The following is a 12,172-nucleotide window of genomic DNA, read 5'->3' as shown; positions in this document are numbered from 1 at the left end:
GGTCCAAGCCCCCCAGCCCCTGACCCGCCGCCGGCCTGGGGTCGGGGGGCGCTGCCGCTTCTCTCCTGCGGGCTCGGGCGGGGTGGGGGTGGGAGTGGGGGTTCCCAGGGCCCTGCGTCCCCTTGTGAGGATGGGGACGGCGCAGAGCTCTACGGCAAACTAAGTTTCTCCTGTGTTTATGATTCCTTTTATTAACTCTTCTTGTTGTTACTATTATTTGCGGCGAAAATGTAATTCACATTGTGAATTCGGGTAAAACGTACCTACATTTCTTTCAAAATTTGAATTTGTTTACCTGCATTATGACATGTCAGCAGTTATCTCCCTCCAACTCTATCCTTTAGAGTGGCCCTTGGGACTTTTGTACCCTGAGGCCTCGATTTGGCTAACACTACCGACCTGGGTAAAGCCCTGCGTACCAGGGAATAAAGATGAGAGCAGAGGCCCTGACCTCAGGGGCTGGGAAAGGAAGGTGGACTTGTGAATAAAGAAGCAAAATCTTTTGAAGGCCTCCAAGAGTGAGTTGGAAGCAGAATCTTAATTAAGAGTGAGGGGTGGGGAGCATCTGAGGCACTAGGATCCCTGGGTCTGAAGCACAGAGGGAGGGGCACTTGGCCTTGGAGGAGGTGAGATGGGACAGAGGAAGTGTCTGGGTCAATGCCGACCAATAGAAACAGAATAGGAGGTATGTAGGTAATTTCAAGTTTTTTTAGTACCCATATTTTTATTTTTATTATTTTTTTTATATGAAATTTATTGTCAAATTGGTTTCCATACAACACCCAGTGCTCATCCCAAAAGGTGCCCTCCTCAATACCCATCACCCACCCTCTCCTCCCTCCCACCCCCCATCAACCCTCAGTTTGTTCTCAGTTTTTAACAGTCTCTTATGCTTTGGCTCTCTCCCGCTCTAACCTCTTTTTTTTTTTTTTTCTTTTTTCCTCCCCCTCCCCCATGGGTTCCTGTTAGGTTTCTCAGGATCCACATAAGACTGAAACCATATGGTATCTGTCTTTCTCTGTATGGCTTATTTCACTTAGCATCACACTCTCCAGTTCCATCCACGTTGCTACAAAAGGCCATATTTCATTTTTTCTCATTGCCACGTAGTATTCCATTGTGTATATAAACCACAATTTCTTTATCCATTCATCAATTGATGGACATTTAGGCTCTTTCCATAATTTGGCTATTGTTGAGAGTGCTGCTATGAACATTGGGGTAGTACCCATATTTTTAAAAGTACATGCTCATTGATCAGTTAACACCTGTGTCAATTGACCTAAGTACAAAGTTGTTCTTTACAGCCTTTATTACAATAGCAGAAGATTGGGAACTCCTTAACTATCCATAAATAGGGAGACCTAGAAGTTTAATAGCAAAAAGCAGCAAAAAGAATGAAGAAACCCTTTATGTGGTAACATGGAAAGATCTCAAAGATACATGACATGAAAAAGGCAAAATGCAGAAGAGTGTGTAAAAGATGCTACCTTGTGTGTAAAAATGCCTCTGAAAGGATCCAGGACAAGCTAATAACATTGGTTGCATCTGGGAAGGAAGCTTAGGGGTACAGGAAGGAGACTTTTATTTTATTTTTTTTTTTTTAATTTTTTTTTTTTCAACGTTTATTTATTTTTGGGACAGAGAGAGACAGAGCATGAACGGGGGAGGGGCAGAGAGAGAGGGAGACACAGAATCGGAAACAGGCTCCAGGCTCTGAGCCATCGGCCCAGAGCCTGACGCGGGGCTCGAACTCACGGACCGCGAGATCGTGACCTGGCTGAAGTCGGACGCTTAACCGACTGCGCCACCCAGGCGCCCCGGAAGGAGACTTTTAAATTTGTTGTAAATGTGAACCAGTAAACATTATACCTGCTCAAACAATAAAATGTAAACTTGAATACATTTCAATCTTTATTTTCTTTAAGGTTATTTATTTATTTTGAGAGAGAGAGAGAGAGAGTGCACACGCGCCACAGGAGGGAGAGAATTGCAAGCAGGCTTTGTGCTGACAGCACAGAGCTTGATGTGGGGCTTGAACTCACGAACTGTGAGATCATGACCTGAGCTGATACCATGAGTTGGATGCTTAAAGCTTAACTGACTGAGCCACCCAGGAGCCCCTACATTTCAATCTTTAAAAAGAATGTATTGCCTCAAGGCAACAGGCTCTGAGGCCCTGAAATGAAATTTTGTCAGTGGGCAAGGAGAGTAGGGGCAAATGTGAAAGTAATTTAGGTGGTCAGGACCCAGTGATGGGTTGAATATGGCACAATGGAGAAGATTCTAGGTTTCTGATTTGAGTGGGAAAATGGTATATCATTTACTGTACTGTGGAATCCAGGAGACAATGTGTGGATTTTGGAGGGGCTGGTGAGAACAGTAGGGGTTAGGGAGTAGGGAGGGAGAGATTATGGGTCCAGTTTTGCAGAGGCTGTGTGTGAGGGGACTATGGGACATCCAGGTGGAGTTGAAAATTGAGGATCAGGAGAACCATAGCCTAGAGATAGGTATGGAAGTCATATTTGCGACTGGTGAGTTGGAGCCTTGAGAGTGGATGAGATCACCCTTGGAGAGTGGGTCGAATGAGCTGAGAAGCACTGGTCAGACAGATTTCTGGGGCGTTCAATTAAGGAGTAGACCATGGAAGTGAATCCAGGCAAAAGGCCTGTAAAGGCAAGGTGAGAGGTAACAAAAGAACCCAGGGAAGTTGGCATAGGAGAAGCCAAGAAGGCAGAGTTTCAGGAATCAAAGAATGAAATGCTATAGAGAACCGTCAAGTAAAGATTAAAACAAAAGATAGACTGCTGAGATTAACCATATGGAGGAGTGCTGGGGTGAGATGGAGAGCCAGACTACAGTGTGCTGAGCGTGCAGATGGACAAGAGGAGAGTCAGCTCCTTCATACTACCCATGGAGAGAAAGAATAGGAACCATTGATGGAAAATCGGGAAGGCATTTGTTCTTACTGTTGTTTTTAAATTGGAAGAGACTGAATGGGGCAATATGTTCCTTGTTTCTAATTTCTTAATTAGAAGTGAACCCCACTCCCACTGCTGAGTCTATGCCTAGGTCTTCAAGGAAAATCCCTAGATCTGAAGGAAAAACAACTACAACAGCATCTAAAGCAAAAGCCCACTGGAAGCCCATAGCCAAGCAGACACAGAAGCCATCCTTCTTTTGTGAAAACAGCAGTGCCCTCTAAAGGCAGAAATGTATCTTGTTGCATTTTGGGATTCTATTGGACTTGCTGCTTTTCCTGATACTTAAGAATGATTAGTGCTCTGGGGGGGCGCCTGGGTGGCTCAGTTGGTTAAGCATCCAACTTCCACTCAGGTCATGCTCTCATGGTTTGTAAGTTTGAGCCCCACGTTGGGCTGTGTGCTGACAGCTCAGAGCCTGGAGCCTGCGTCGGATTCTGTGTCTTCCTCTCTCTCTCTGTCCCTCCCCTGGCTCATGCTCTCTCTCTCACTCTCATAAGTAAATCAGTAAATCAATAAATCAATAAAAGAATGATAGTGCTGTGCTGCTGTCGATAGTGCAACAAAAGTTTTCTGCAACAGAGGCATTAGAAATCATTTCAGAGGCCTGAAGGCAACTATGTGGGCAACAAAGGTGAGCAACTGTATCTTCAAGCATTGCCATCATCATTCTCCTAAAACTTGCCAGTCTTTAATTCCTCCCTATTAGAGGGACAATTTTTAAGATACACTTTTTGAGAGTTTCTGATTTTTATCCAGAATATCCCCCCCCCCCTTTTTTTAAGTCTTATTTATTTTGAGAGAGACCACAAGTGGGTGAGGAGCAGAGAGTGAGAGAATCCCAGGCAGGCTCCATCCTGCCAGCACAGAGCCCAAGGCAGGGCTCAATCCCACGACTGTGAGATCATGACCTGAGCCAAAATCCAAGAGTCAGCCAGCCGCTCATCTGAATGAGTCACCCAGGCGCCCCTGACATTCCGCTTTGTACTTTGATCAAGGATATTTATCACAAACTTAGTAACACACACTCTTCACTGGCACAAGCACAATTTCTTCTTTCTTCAGGTACCCTTCAGGCATCTTCATGCACTCGTAAGTCCGGTTTTTCCTCATTTTTTTTTTCTTTTGAATGCTGTGCTCAATCCTACCTCTTGGTTTCATCCTCCTCTCCTAGATACGTAAAAGCTTGCTCCATGTTTCAAGGCCTGGCTCTGCCCTTGCCTCTTCCCTTAAAGCTTTCCCTGCTGTTGTCCACATAGCTCTTTTCTTTCTCTGAACTACGGGGAAGGTTTCAACTGGAAACTCTCTGTGAAGGATAGAAGACGAACAGCAACAACAGCAGCAAAAACAATGTGTGCTTCTTCACCAATGAAATTAAAAACTACTCAAGATCAGAAATCATATTTAGTCTTCCTATGGTGTATTCTTACCAAATTCCCTGAGAAACTAGTCCGTGCTTATTTCATTGTTTCTATTCATTCCTAGAAGCAGGCAACCATATTTGGGAATGACAAGTTTATGCTTGGAAACACAAAACAGAGTATAAATGGTTAAGGACCCCAGGGGCCTAGAGGATGGACTTTTCCAAGGTAGAAAGTGTAAGTATCTACACATGATGAACTTTGATCAGCACATGAATAGTTTTTCCTGTAACAGAATCCTGGGGTCTTTAGTTCTACTTGGCATTCTTCTTTGGTTTTAATAGCCCAATGAAAGTTTTTACCTTGTACCATGTGAGAGATGGGCAATCAAGAATGTGCTAATGTAAGCAACAGAGTCAACATGAGAATGGGCGTGGTTTGTTTGTTTGTTTGTTTGCTTTTTAAACAAACGGAGCTCAACGGGGCTTGAACTCCTGACTCTGAGATCAAGACCTGAGCTGAGATCAAGAGTCAGACACTTAACCCACTGAGGCACCCAGGTGTCCCAAGGATGGGTGATTTTTAAAAAAATGTCATCTCAGTATCGTTTTGATTCTATCTACTCATTCAGCAATTCTGCCTTTGCAGGATGAGTTGGGGAAGATAGGAGAGGACTGAAAATCAGAGAATAGAGAAAAGGCACCTCGTGTGTTTAAACTGAAAATTCTATGTTCAGGCTTGTGTCCTGAAATAAACCATTGAAAGTGGGTCCTTACTGGTAGATGGGGAGGTATAGCTGATGAGGTTCATGTGCCCATGTCTCCTGTTTCGTCTAGTGAAACCCCGCAAGCTTCTGGAGATTGGAGGCCTCTCTGGGAGTTTGGGGTCATTTTGGTTTGTGACCTTTGGACCTTTTCAAGTGTTAATCTCCAACCCTTCATCTCACCCTGAATTAGAAGTTCATTGGCCTTCAGGGAAGTAGGGTAGGGTCAGTGTTTGCTGGGACATTTAGTATTTCAAGTATGTCAGGTACACAGATTAAACAAACACGTGTTCCCCTTCCCCCTCAAACCTAGTGCTTTTTGTGGAGTTTTTGTTGCTATGTATTTATTAGGCTCTAATTGTTATCAGTAATTCTGTAGTCGTTCATTTGCAATTTTTTAAAAACCATTTTATTTATCACAGGGTCCTGGAGCAGTGGCTTACAGTGAGAAATCAGGTAGGATCACCTCACTCTTGTTGCGGCGGATCTCTGCTTAGGCCTTTCCTCCTTGGAGAAAGGGGAATCTAGAAGCAGAATGTGTCCTCCCTCCCCAGGTGCTCAGGTGTGAGAGGACATCATGGTGACCCAGCACATTCCTCAGAAGGGAGACTGCTTCAGGGGCAGTGTGACACCAGCAGGCGTATTCTCTTAGTGCTCCCATTGATCTTTTGCTTTGCCCACCTGATGTGAGACTCTTCTGACCACAGCCCCAGAGCTGATATTGGCCAGAAGTGACCCACTGATTGTCCTTGTGCTTAGCAAGTTGTATGAGCCGAATGGAACCTGCCTAATCACAGGAGTGGCCCACGTGAGATTTTTGACCAAAGCACAGGCCAACTTGATTTGACTATTCATATGCTGCCACCAGAGACTGAGGCCACCAGAGATCTTTCTAGGTGGCTCAGATTAAAAATGGGAGTTGAAGTAAAATGTAATTACTTACTATTTTATCTGTTTTGTGACACACATTTTTTCACATCTCTGAAATAGGGTTACTCCCTAACGGTCAGTAGAGTGCCTTGGCTTAACTGGCATCGTTCTTTCCTCTCTCAGTGGCATGTGATAATGATGGCTTAGGCTTCATGAAATACACTGTCACGGGTTTCTCCAGGAAGCAGAAACTGAGATGGAGTTAGGGGTACACAAGGTTTATTGTGAAAGGAACAGAAAAGAAACCAGACTGGGTGGTGGAGACTATGATGAAAACCTGGCAGAGCTCTGCCAGCCTGAAAGTACCCATTACAGAAGCCCTATGTTGAACGTGAATGACCGGGCTCAGCCGTTGATGGGTGCCACCCTGAGGATACTGTGACCTTGGCTGGAAAGCTGACATGGACCCTGAGGGACGACTAACAACTGGAAGCTGTTACCTTACCCTATTCCTCCCTTCATAACTGCATTGAAGTTTGGGGGGGGGGGGTCCGAGCAGCACATCTTATCTGCCACATACAATAAAAATACTTCTTAGGTTTAATTCCACCAGAATTGTGCCATGAAAGTAGAGTATGATGAAGAATCATTTACTGTAGCACTATCAGTGCTCCACACACTTGCTGGACCGTGCCCCCACAGAAGCATTCTCAACCAGTGACTGATGGAAGTTGAATAAATACCAGGTTTTACCCCTCTGGTGGTAGAACTGAGACACATGATCTGCACTGCCCCCTAGTGAAGTGAAACTTCATTTGCTTTGTAACACACCCTGTATTCATTTCCTTCCTTGCAGGTCTTACTTCCTTTTCACTCCGCCCTCCTCATCCGCACCCACCCCTGGTGTTTTCTAGGGTCACCTCCCGAAAAAACTTACACTCAAATCCTTATTTCAGAGCCTGCTTTAAAAGAACCCAAACTGAGACACTGACAAAAGCAAACAAGTTAGGAATAAAGCCTCCATATATATTTGACTCATAATTAGGTCCTTTCCCATACATAGGCCTTAAGCATGGGTTCCCAGAATCACCGTATTTACATAGATTTTAAGAATTCGGGAGTCCCCATACACATAGTTTTCTCACCACCATCACTGTAACATACCATTTACTGAGTACTTACTGTGTGCCAGACACAAAACTAAGCACTTTATAGGTGACCTCTCATGAACAACTCTTGTATATCCGTGGTCTAGTTACATGTCTGGTTGAAAAGGAGAACCAGGAAGGGGGCGAGAGGAAGTTCATCTCTTTTGCACGTGGGAAGCTCAGTGTCCTGGTGTGAAATGGAATTACATCCTTTGCAAAGGAACCCTTGCTCATTTATTTTTTATTTTCTCTCCTTTTCCAGAGACTGCCATTCTTGAAGAAGGCTATGGTTGGCAAATTCCCATTGATCGCAATGCCTTCACAATGTTAAAAGATAATGAGAGTCAGCTGTGTGAAGTCCTTCAGAATAAATTTGACTGTATCTGTACCCTCATCTCTCCATCCCCAGAAGGTAACAGTGAGTCTCTGCAAGTCTTCAGAGAAATGCTCATTCCTGGGTTGGAGTTATCTGTTTGGAGGGATGACCTCACCAGACACACTGTTGATGCTGTGGTGAACGCAGCCAATGAAGAACTTATTCACGCGGGAGGCCTGGCCCAGGCCCTGGTGAATGCTGGAGGCCCTGAAATCCAAGAGGAGAGCCGAAGGTTTATTTCCAGATTTGGTAAAATACCAACTGGTAACATAGTTATCACAAGAGCAGGGAGACTTCCCTGCAAGTTAATTATCCATGCTGTTGGGCCCCGGTGGGTGGCAAAAGATCGTCAGAGATGTATCTGTAAGCTGCAGAAGGCCATTAGAAATATTCTGAATTATGTCACCCTTACCGAGTCAGACATTGAGACAGTGGCGATTCCAGCCCTGAGCTCTGGGATTTTCCAGTTCCCTCTGGACTTGTGTACACAGACCATTGTGGAAACTATCAGTTTTTATTTCCAAAGGAAGCAACTGGCTGGTAATTTGAAAGAAATTCACCTGGTAAGCAATGAGTACCCTACTGTTGTTGCCTTTAAAAATGCTTCAGAAGTAATCCTAGGGGTGAACAAGCCAGGATCCCGGGTGAATCAAGAAGCCACCCCACCTGTCAACACGATTATTGTAAACAATTTGACTCTCCAGATTGTCCAGGGCTACATTGAACAGCAGGAGGTAAGTCTTTGTTTCTGATCTCTTGCCCTGCCAAAGGAGATCCCTGATTACCTACCAAGTATTTTTTTTTTTTTAATGTTAGTTTACTTATTTTGAGAAAGAGACAGGCAGGTCTGGGGAGCACAAATGGGAGAGGGGCAGAGAGAGTGAGAGAGAGAGAATCCTGAGCAGCCTCTGCACTGTCAGTGTGGAGCCTGACTTGGGCTCAAATTCATGGGCTATGAGTTCATGGCCTAAGCCCAAATCAAGAGTTGGACACTTAACCAAATGAACCACTCAGGTATTTTTCTTAATACATACTATTTCAGATGCTGTTTAGAAAGCATCTTGTTAAGGCTAAGAGTATGAACTTCAGAGACAGTCCCTCTGGATTTGAATGCCAGCTGTGCCATTTGATAACTGGGTGATTTGAATCGAGTTCATTTATCTTTTGGTCCTGGGTCTCCTCACCTGTAAAATGAGAATAATCATAGCACTTATATCTTAGAGCATGAATCAATACACATAAAATGTTTAGAGTAGAGCTTGGCACATGATAACTATTTATGATTATTATTGTCATTATTCTTAGGTAGCATGAGGAAATGGAACAATCTTTGATTCCAAGGAACTTGAAATCTATTATACTTTTTTAAAATGTTTATTTATTTATTTTGAGGGGGAGAGAGTATGAGTGGGGAAGGGGCAGAGAGAGAGAGAATCATAAGCAGGCTCCACACTTAGCACAGAGCCTGATGTGGGGGTCAATCTCACGACCATGAGATCAGGACCTGAACGCATATCGAGAGTCAGAGGCTTAACAGACTGAGTCGCCCAGGCGCCCCTATTATCCTCTTTTTATGTAAGAAAAAAATTCTCTATTTGAAAAATCCCATTGGGGAAACAAACCATCTGAACATTTCTGAAGCGACCTATCATTATTAAACAAAAAAGTCTTAATACAAAATAAATTCTCAGTATTTAAGAGTATGTAAATTTGTGACAAGAATGTAGTAGACCAAGAAAGATTACTTCAGGAGACATGGGTTTTGAATTTGACCTCAAGTTATGATGGGTATGAACTGATGAGAGTGGCAGCCTGGCTGCTTAGAATGACTTGATCAGAGAGACACAGAGGTGGTGACAGACTGAAAATAATGGACGAGACAAGTCAGGACTGGTCAGGACCAGTCAGGAGATCTGGGTGAAGCTGTAAGTTGTATACTTAGTATACTGCTCTGTGTCAGGGGTTGTGGAGAATACAGAGGGTAACTTAGCATTTAGCCAAGGCTCATTGGGCACAAAAATGAGGGCCCTGGCAAGGAGGAGAGAGAATCAGGGTAACCATGAACCTGGATATTTCTGGGTTAGTGAAGCTCCCCTGTTGGGCAGAGCACCTTAAGGATGGGGATCATGACTTGTTCATCTCTGTGTCCCCAGGGCCCAGTCTGGGCATGCATGCATCTAGGTGTTCAGCAGATTATTGATGAAAAAGTTAAGGGGCAGCAGGGAAGAGGAAGAGAAAGAATATAAGGCTATATTCTTTTTATTTCTGACCAGTGATGTCACACTTAAGTTTCTCCTATGGCCACAATCAAATAGACTTAATCATAAGTGAGAAAATACCCCAAATCGCCAGCAAGACAATTAGAGAAGAAGACTGAGGGGACCCACCCCACAAGATGAAACATTTATTCAATAAGTCATTAATATGCCACTTAAAAAATTTTTTTAAGTTTATTTATTTTGAGAGAGACAGAGACAGTGTGAGCAGGGGAGGGGCAGAGAACACGAGGGGGAGAGAGAGAGAGAAACCCAAGCAGGCTCCGATTATCATGCAGAGCCTGACGCAGGGCTTGAACTCACGAAACGGTGAGATCATGACCTGAACCGGAACTGAGAGTCACATGCCTAACCGACTGAGCCACCCAGGTGCCCCATTAACATGCCACTTTAAAATTAAAGTGGAGGGGCGCCTGGGTGGCTCAGTCGGTTAAGCGTTTGACTTCAGCTCAGGTCATGATCTCACGGTTCATGAGTTCAAGCCCTGTGTCAGGCTCTGTGCTGACAGCTGGGAGCCTGGAGCCTGCTTCGGATTCTGTGTCTCCCTCGCTCTCTGCCTCTCCCCTGCTCACACTCTGTCTGTCTCTCTCTCTTTCACAAATAAATAAACATTAAAAAAAACCTTTTTTTTAAATTAAAGTGGAGATATCCTAGTTGAATAACTTACCCCTTTCAGTTTACTTTTATTTTTATAAAAGTAAAATTTTATTCTATTTACTTACTGCCAGCACCATTAAGGACCTTAAAATTTTATTCTATTTACTTATTGCCACCACCATTAAGAACCGTAAAATTAAAAAAAAATTTTTTTTAATGTTTTATTTATTTTTTGAAAGAGAGAGACAGAGTGTGAGTTGGGGAGGGGCAGAGAGAGAGAGAGGGAGACACAGAATCCGAAGCAGGCTCTAGGCTCTGAGCTGTCAGCACAGAGCCTGACTTGGGGCTCGAACCCACAAGCTGTGAGATCATGACCTGAGCCGAAGTCAGACGCTTAACTGACTGAGCCACCAAAGCGCCCCAAGAACTATAAAATTTTTAAATGGTGCCAGTGCCCCCAGATTGGAAATTCTGATCGCACTTTCAAAGCAAAGCATTCATTAACATCCATGAAAAGTACCTAGGTTGCCCGCAAAGGGGGCCAAAGCCATCAGGATGATTTAGGAGGATTTGAGCATGAGGGGAAATAAGGCCACCACCCCCTGTCACACAGCTCTCAGGGCTGCCTAGGAGGTGATTTTACTGAAAATACAGCCCATGTGTATGTGCAGCTCATTGCTGAAAGGACAGACGAAGAACGGGTAAGGGCAGTTGCCTGTAGGACAGGTGGGTGAGTGAGGCATCCAGGGAACCCAGCACGAGGGAGGCCTATTTCCACTGAAGACTTTTTTCAACTCATTTGTACTTTTTTTAACCATGTACTGCTTACCTTAAAAATAAAAACATCAGGGGGCGTCTGGGTGGGTCAGTCAGTTAAGTGGCCAATTTGGGTTTAAATTATGATGTCACAGGTTTGTGAGTCCCAGCTTTGCTGCTAGCCTGGAGCCTGCTTGAGATTCTGTGTCTCCCTCTCTCTCTCTGCCCCTCCCTCACTCACACTCTGTCTCTCTCAAATAAATAAACATTAAAAAATTTTTAAAAATATAAATAAAAACATCAGGAGGTAGAAATTTGCTGAGAAATTTTATTTCCACTCTCTGTAAAACAAAACAGAATCCACACAAAAATAGTAAAATGGGGCAGGGAATGAAACCATTTCTTGATAAAGGTTAAAGCAAATCACAGGAGATGCTTAGAATCTTGGAATATAGGGGGTATAAGGCAGCAAGGAGCTGACAGATGTTTGCAATAAAAATTGTATCATTTATACATTTTACCTAATTTCTGAATCGGACAAATGGACTCATGGCAATCAAATGGTCATTCTTTGGACTTAAGAGTTTCTGTCCACTGTCAAATGATATTTTGTGAATTTAGGGTCTTCAACAGTATTTTTAAAAGCTCCTCAGCAAAATAAAGATTTAAGAAAGAGTAATTTAACAAAGATTCCTGTCCATTTTTTTTCTTTTCAGACAGATGTAATTGTTAATTCTGTAAATCCACTGTATGGTCTTAAGTTCGGACCTGTGTCGACATCAATTCTACAACAAGCAGGAGAAGAAATAGAATTGGAATTTAACCAAAAAATTACTGAGATACCTCAAGAGTCTCAGTTGGTACTGATCACAAAAGGATTTAAATTGTCCTGTCAATATGTATACCATGTGTTATGGCATTTAAGATACCCCAAACTGACAACAGTAAGTGCAAAATAAGTTTCTCTTTACGTAGTTCCATAGTCTGTGTAGTCTTTCAGGATTTCCATCATGTCATTACATTTATGAAACGTTGCTAAGTGGG

The 12,172-nt window shown here is 43.5% G+C and overlaps 1 protein-coding gene across 7 annotated transcripts in view; it reads left to right on the top strand.

The window, feature by feature from the left end:
• Positions 1-12,172, top strand: part of PARP9 (poly(ADP-ribose) polymerase family member 9) — a 38,644-nt gene that overhangs the window by 809 nt on the left and 25,663 nt on the right. For 2 of the 7 annotated variants that reach the window (XM_045502259.1, XM_045502257.1), the window contains exons 2-5: positions 4,467-4,579; positions 5,528-5,561; positions 7,386-8,233; positions 11,845-12,072. In XM_045502259.1, the coding sequence (XP_045358215.1) occupies positions 4,556-4,579; positions 5,528-5,561; positions 7,386-8,233; positions 11,845-12,072 (1,134 nt within the window). In that variant the 5' untranslated portion in view covers positions 4,467-4,555. Of the gene's footprint in view, positions 1-174; positions 519-3,864; positions 4,074-4,466; positions 4,580-5,527; positions 5,562-7,385; positions 8,234-11,844; positions 12,073-12,172 lie in introns of those variants that run through there. The other 5 variants (XM_045502258.1, XM_045502256.1, XM_045502255.1 and 2 more) reach the window with 5 other exon arrangements.

The sequence above is a fragment of the Leopardus geoffroyi genome, chromosome C2 (assembly GCF_018350155.1).
Source record: "Leopardus geoffroyi isolate Oge1 chromosome C2, O.geoffroyi_Oge1_pat1.0, whole genome shotgun sequence".
In the NCBI taxonomy this organism is placed as follows: Eukaryota; Metazoa; Chordata; class Mammalia; order Carnivora; family Felidae; genus Leopardus; species Leopardus geoffroyi.
The sequence above is the reverse complement of the archived record's forward strand: the minus strand, read 5'-3'. Positions and strand labels throughout refer to the sequence as shown.